This window comes from Neovison vison, chromosome 12 (assembly GCF_020171115.1).
Source record: "Neovison vison isolate M4711 chromosome 12, ASM_NN_V1, whole genome shotgun sequence".
NCBI classification, from domain to species: domain Eukaryota; kingdom Metazoa; phylum Chordata; class Mammalia; order Carnivora; family Mustelidae; genus Neogale; species Neogale vison.
The window spans coordinates 128,735,546-128,743,016 of record NC_058102.1 but is presented as its reverse complement, the minus strand read 5'-3'; the positions used below and the strand labels follow the sequence as shown (position 1 = coordinate 128,743,016).

At 44.3% G+C, this 7,471-nt stretch overlaps 1 protein-coding gene across 1 annotated transcript; it reads left to right on the top strand.

Annotated features, from left to right (window-relative positions):
• The first annotated feature begins 778 nt into the window (after positions 1 to 778).
• SKIDA1 (SKI/DACH domain containing 1) lies at positions 779 to 4,838 on the top strand. Its single transcript, XM_044228335.1, has one exon. The coding sequence runs from the start codon at positions 779 to 781 to the stop codon at positions 3,503 to 3,505; it is 2,727 nt and encodes a 908-aa protein (XP_044084270.1). The 3' UTR covers positions 3,506 to 4,838.
• Positions 4,839 to 7,471: the final 2,633 nt, after the last annotated feature.

Here is a 7,471-nt window from a genome sequence, read left to right as displayed (position 1 = left end):
AAAAATAGGCAATATTCCTTTAAAGGCGAGTATACAGGGATTTTTTTTTTTTTTTTAAGCGTACACACACTGGTTCAGATGAAGTCTGTGAGTCAGGCTGTTTCTGAGCTCCGATAGTTTAATGGAAAGATTTATATACCGACTGTATTATTTACTTTGGGAGGGGAGGTGGCAGTATAAGGGTATGCTAATTAGTGGGAGATTTTGGGGGGAAGGGGTGGAATATCAATTTTTATTGCATCACCTGTCAGGAGTGTCCAATCAGCGCTGGCTTTAGGGGAATTAATTGATGAAGGTGTCTCCGGACGAGCTCACTTCACTCTGTCATTTTATTTGTAGCTAAAGCAGCGGCGGGAATAGCAGCTGCATTTCTTTTCTCTTTCTCCCTTCACATTCCATTATCATAGTGCTCCAATGGAGAAGGAAGGAATAGAGGGGCCCAGGTACTGATCTGCATCGGGGACTTAGACCAATACACTGGCAGATCAGAAACCGGATGGTTTTTTCCCTCTTTTTAAAAAAATACGAAAACAAAAAAAAAAAGCAAGAATCAAGTCAGTGTAATTTCATGTTTTGTTTTGTGTGTTTTTTTTTTTTTTTCAATAATTTCGCCTAGAGTTTGGCACTCCCTTCGCCGGGAATAACAGTCTTTGTTATTTTATTAGCAGGATGCCTTGAGACACACGCAGCATCTGGTGGAGGATTAACATACATACATGTGTATGTATGCGTCACGTATATATTTACTGCAAATGGTGGGGATCATTTAGTGCCCGAGATGGGAGACCTGAAGTCAGGTTTTGAAGAGGTGGATGGCGTGAGGCTCGGCTACCTCATCATTAAAGGAAAGCAAATGTTTGCCCTCTCCCAAGTCTTCACGGATCTGCTGAAAAACATCCCGAGGACGACCGTGCACAAGCGCATGGATCATTTGAAAGTGAAAAAGCACCACTGCGATCTGGAGGAGTTGCGGAAACTCAAGGCAATCAACAGCATCGCCTTCCACGCCGCCAAATGCACGCTCATCTCTCGGGAAGACGTGGAAGCGCTCTACACCTCCTGCAAAACCGAGCGCGTCCTCAAGACCAAGCGCAGGAGGGTCGGCCGGGCCCTGGCCACAAAGGCGCCGCCACCAGAGCGCGCCGCCGCCGCCGCCAGCCCCCGCCCGGGTTTTTGGAAGGACAAGCACCAACTTTGGCGGGGCCTGAGCGGAGCCGCGCGGCCCCTGCCAATCAGCGCGCAGTCCCCGCGCCCTGGCGCCGCCGCCGCGCGCCCCGCCGCCCATCTACCTCAGATTTTTAGCAAATACCCGGGCTCGCACTATCCGGAAATCGTGCGTTCGCCTTGCAAACCCCCTCTAAACTATGAAACTGCCCCGCTCCAGGGAAACTACGTTGCTTTCCACTCGGACCCTGCTTATTTTCGGAGCCTGCTCTGCAGCAAGCACCCGGCTGCCGCCGCCGCCGCCGCCGCGGCTGCCGCCGCCGCCGCCGCCGCCGCCGCCTACTACCAGGCGTCGGCGGCCGGGCCCGAGCCCAAGGCGGCGGCGGGCGCTGGAGGCCCGGTGAGCCTGACCTACCGGTGCAAGCGCAAGCGCGGGGGCGCCAAGGACTGCCTGCTCGCGCCCCACGCCGGCGCCCGCCGCCTGCTCCTGCTGCCTAGGTCCTACAAAGCCAAGGCGGCGGCGGCGGCGGCGGCAGCGGCGGCGGCGGCGGCCGCCGGGGCCACTTGCCTGGAGAGGTTTCATCTGGTTAACGGCTTCTGCACGCCTCCCCACCACCACCACCACCACCACCATCACCACCACCACCACCACCACCGGGCCCAGCAGCCGCCGCCGAACCACCACCCCCCACATCACCACCGGCCTCAGCCCCATCTCGGCAGCTTTCCCGAGAGCTGCAGCAGCGACTCGGAGTCCAGCTCCTACTCGGACCATGCAGCCAACGACTCAGATTTTGGCTCCAGTTTGTCCAGCTCCAGCAACTCGGTGTCCTCGGAGGAGGAGGAGGAGGAGGGAGAAGAGGAGGAGGAGGAGGAAGAGGAGGAGGAAGAGGAGGAGGAGGGGGGTAGCGGGGCCTCGGATTCCAGCGAAGTCAGCTCGGAGGAGGAGGACTCGTCCACGGAGTCGGACTCCAGCTCCGGCTCCAGCCAAGTGTCCGTGCAGAGTATCCGTTTCAGACGCACCAGCTTCTGCAAGCCTCCCAGCGTGCAGGCGCAGGCCAACTTCTTGTACCATCTGGCCTCCGCCGCCGCTGCAACCAAACCCGCTGCTTTCGAGGATGCCGGCAGACTTCCCGACCTCAAGAGTAGTGTCAAAGCGGAGTCGCCGGAGGAGTGGAATCTGCAGAGCTGGGCCCCCAAAGCGTCTCCGGTGTACTGCCCCGCCAGCCTGGGGAGTTGTTTCACAGAGATAAGGAACGATAGGGTATCTGAGATTACATTCCCACACTCTGAAATTTCCAGTACTGTAAAGAGAACTGACCTGACAATTAACTGCCTGGCGGAGGGGGCCTCTTCACCTAGCCCAAAGACAAACAATGCATTTCCACAACAAAGAATACTCCGAGAGGCGAGGAAATGCCTACAAGCAAGTCCTACTACACACTGTGCAGATAACAACACAATAGCTGCTAGGTTCTTAAATAATGATTCTTTGCGAGCAGCGGCAAATTCAGAAAAAGATTCCAAAATCCCTCATTGTGCTGAATTTGCTACGGATTTGTCCTCTTCACACACTGATTCTGAGGTGGATGCAGCAGCAGCAACTAAAACTGAGACTCCCTGCACTAACACAGGAGACAAGACCTTGCCATTTCTGCACAATATTAAAATCAAAGTAGAAGACAGTAGTGCTAATGAAGACTATGAACCTGACCTTATTACAAATAAGCTTAAGTGCGAGTGCAATGATACAAAGGGTGAGTTTTACAGTGTGACTGAAAGTAAGGAGGAGGACGCCTTGTTCACCACAGCCAAGGAAGAAGGTTTTGCATGCCCTGAAAAAGAAACTCCTTCCTTAAACCCACTGGCTCAGAGTCAGGGCCTTTCATGCACTTTAGGTTCTCCAAAACCTGAGGATGGGGAATATAAATTTGGTGCCAGGGTGAGAAAAAATTACCGGACACTAGTACTGGGAAAGCGACCTGTACTTCAGACACCTCCAGTCAAACCAAATTTGAAATCAGCTAGAAGTCCTCGTCCTACAGGTAAAACTGAGACACATGAAGGAACACTGGATGATTTTACAGTTATAAACAGACGCAAAAAGGTAGCCAGCAATGTAGCATCAGCAGTGAAAAGGCCATTTAATTTCATGGCAAATTTTCCTTGTCCACCATCACTCATTATTGGGAAAGATGGGGATTTGTGGCCGGCGTATTCCTTAAACACTACTAAGGATTCCCAACCTCCTCACAAGGCCCATCCTATATGGAAATGGCAGCTGGGCGGTTCTGCAATACCTCTTCCACCTAGTCACAAATTCAGGAAATTTAATTCATAAAAGTGTTTTGGAAGATATTTTCTTGAACCCTATTACCTTCCTTTTGTTGTAAACTGCACAGGATGGTTTGTACAAGTCCATTAATGTGTTACACCCCTTTTGGAGCCCTGGTTTATCGCATTTTGAAGACAGAAATCGGATTACTTTTTTCCCATTGCGGGTTTTTTTTTTTTTTTTTTTTTGGAGTAGGGTGGGGGCGGGGTGGGAGAAGGGTTGGTTTACATTCCACAGACTACTTCAGGCTAAAGACTCAAGTAAAACTCAGTTATTAAGGTAGAGCTGGAACACTTTACTGTTTCAATGCTAATAATGCACCCGGTACCTCAATTCAACTGCTACAAATAAATGTCAAAAGGTTGAATAATAAATATTACAATGAGCCATTAAGTTTATGCACTAGATTTCAGACCTGAAAGTGTAACTGTTAATTCAGTGAAAGTTTGTTAGGTTACATGGTTACACAGTGAGGTAGAAAGAAGTTTCTATGAGCCCAAAATGTTCTTTTCTGGAGCTCTTGTTTGTGGGGTATCTTTTCCTCCCCTCATTCCTTCTCCAAGAATAGTTGCACTTAATTTCCTTCCTTCCTTCTTCCTTCCTTCCTTCCTTCCTTTCTTTTTTTGAGTGGAAAGATTGGGGAGTCCTCCTTGAATGCTGGTAAAAGCTGCCTCAGATATCCTGAGCAAAATAAATATGAAATTGCTTTTTTTTTTTTTTTTTTGGCAAAGGGTGTGATTTTACTTTTACAACTCCTCCTTGCAACTGGAAAAGTCCTTTTTGTGTTCTCACCCAAAGGTTTTAAATAAGTGGACTCTTACTCACTATTATCCTGCTTGCCTTGTGGTCTGACTCCTCAAGTTTGACTCCTCAAACTTGCAAAACAATTAAAGTAGTTCTCTTAATAGCAGGATATTTTATGGTCTGACTCTTCATAGTGACAAAGCAGTAAATACAACCAAGAAAACTAAAATGGGTCAGAGTTGTAGGAATATCCCAAATGAAAAATTACAGTTCTTTCAGGGCTCTTTGGTACCAGAACTCAGGCACTAGGATCTTATTACCTTTTACTTTTTCTGCATCTCTCTAAACTTCTGTTTTTAGACCATCCTGTGAATAAAGCAGGAGAGTTTCTACTGCAAGTGACAATCAGAGGTGACTATCTATATTTGCACTTAAAATCAAAGTAGTTCAACATGCAAATGGCTAGGGTCTAGCCCTTGGTAAGGGCCATGCTGGTGTACTATGTTGTGATGATGGAAGCAGTAAATCAAAATTATGGAAATTTGCACTGTTGAAAAGCATGCTTTAGCTTTATTTTCAATTAAAAACACTGTTTAAAATTCCTGGTTCCATACATTTCTACTTATTCCAGATTGAAGAACGGTTAGCAGGAATGAATGGTTTTGTTGACACTTTCATTTGTAATGTTTTTGCCTGAAAGAAATGCATTTATTGGGTGTAGTGTTTTGTTGTAATACCATGTGATGAGGCCAGTCAGGTTCCATGCAAAACACTGGATTTCTTTCTAAATAACAACAAAACTTTACAAACTTGTTACAAATCAAGTGCAAAAAGTTTCAGGTTTAAGGCAGTGAAGCAGAGATCAATTGCTATTTTAATGAAAGTTAAATCTGATCATTTTGGGTCCACCTCCCTTAGTCTGTCCAATTAATTATGTATTTCAGATCTTTGCCATGTTAAACCTAAGAAGTTGCATCTATAGATCATAAGTCATAAAGCAAAACAAAACATCAATGAGATGTTTACTGTGTGAATTTAGTCACTATTATTCATGGAAATTCAGTCTTTTTTTTTTTTTTTTCTTTTCTGCCCTTAACCTTCTAATTCCTACTCCCTTTGAAAATTTTATTTTGTCTATAAATGTTTCAGATAGATCTGGATGGTCTCAGCTCTAATTGCTGTATATGCTCTGTGGTTTTACTCTTACTCTAAAGGACAGAGGCTGAGAATACCTGTATCCAAATACATTTGGATGGAGTAAACAGATGCTTTGAACTGCCTCCCTTCCTTTCCTTCTTGAATGTTACCAGATGTAGGTTCACTGGATCCTTTTTTATTGGGATGATAGATATGGGCAAAGCAAAAATTGGGGGATGTTATCCTTGAATTCATGTTTGTGTATAATTCCAAAGACCAGTACAAGTTACAGTTAAAGCCCCCAGAAAGCTGAACAATTGGCTTCTCAGTCTGGGTTCTTTCCTCTTTGGAAGGCCATCCAGAATTTGGGTGCAGTGATTTGTCCTGCAAAATCAGTCTGTAAAAAAGTGTGACATGCACACACTGGCAGTCTGTAATTTCTGTTCTTTAATTACTGCTAAGTCAGGAGAGTTCAAAGTATGATGACTACTACATTTAGGCTAGTACTTTTCTTACTGGCTATGGAATCACTGTTCCTATATTATAAACTGAGAATATATTTGAAGCCTACAGATTTTGGGTGTGGGAGGACTGCTAGATGGAATAAGCACAATTTAAAACAAATATACCCTATGGAATTTCTGACATAAAATATCGGCTTCTAGCTTTGACACTTGGTCTCCAGCCCTCAGAGAATCAATAGTTTCAGTTTATAGGAGCTGGAGAATGAGCAGCATGGAGGCCGAGGCATTCCAGAGTGATACCATCAAAAGGAAAGAAATTAAATAGTCAACACAAATTTCACCCCACAGTACTACAACAAGCCAGCCAACCACAGCAAAACCTGAGTTGGGGCTTCTGTTAGGAAAGTGTACCAAATAGTATTCAGTAACTTACAAACACAAGGTATTCTTTCAATTTCTGGTAGTCCCTTAGCTGTTTTCCCATTCTGCTGCGGGAATTATTCTCGATACAGTTTATTTCATTTTGGTTGTTTTATGATTAATGACAACATCCAGATTTTCTAAGATGCTATAAATGTCCCATTTGTTGAAAAAGTTAAGCCTTATTGAGAGAAAAACAAAGTTACCTCCATTGATAGATTGCATTTTTACATTGAAATGTTTTCAGGTGATTGCATTTTTTTTTTTTAAAGGCACTACATGTTTCCAGAGTCACTTAGTCCTATGTCTAAAGCTCAACACTCACAAACAGAAGAAAAATACAAGAAAGGGCCCCTTCTCTGACTTTTTGGGGGAAACAAGCTTATTTTGGTCTCCTGTAAAAATAGTTTCCTGATAAGACTCTGAAATGAAGATTTAATTATTTTTTTAAAGAGATGTGTGTCTTCTGTCTTCCATAGTCAGGTTATCTGCCTTCTTAGAAAATGCAGCTTGCTCTTTTTTCAACTATTTACTTTTTAAAGTGGGTGTTCTTTTCTACTGGCTTACTTGATTACAGTGCAGTAATCTCAATAATGGTTGTTTATTTTAAAATCAACAACAAGGAGCCACCACTAAGCAGCAATAACACAAACTAGATGGGCTGGTGTGGGGGGTTTTATCTTATCTGTGTCTGGGTGACTTTCAATGGTCTAGAAATTTTTCGAAGTTCTGGTCACAAGAATTGGAAGTTTCTGCTTGATATGAGAATGATAGTTTTGTTTGAATGCAGGAAAAGCTATAGACTAATTGCTAAAAGCGTTTTTTTTTTTCTTTCAGAGAAAACAAAAACAAAAAATCCTCCATAGTAAAAAGCAAAAACAAAACCCTCACATTTAAAAAAATAAAGCATTCGTATCTACAAAAGATAGAAAATGTGGTGAGTTTTGCTTCACCTTGAAAATAACTTCCTGATGATAAAGGATGTGAAATGGGAGTTTCCTAGAGCCAAACTAGGGAGAAAAAATTAAAGGCTCCCCATCAACTGACCTTAGGAAATTGACAAGGAGGAACAAGGCATCCACCTTAGGGAGTCCCCCTGGTCACCCAGGTCTTCACCAGGACTTTCCCCTTCCCTGGAAGAAAGAATTATTTTTAATGCTAGCTTTGGTTTTGGTTTGCTCCCTAGGCCAAAGGGCACTTTTGCAAA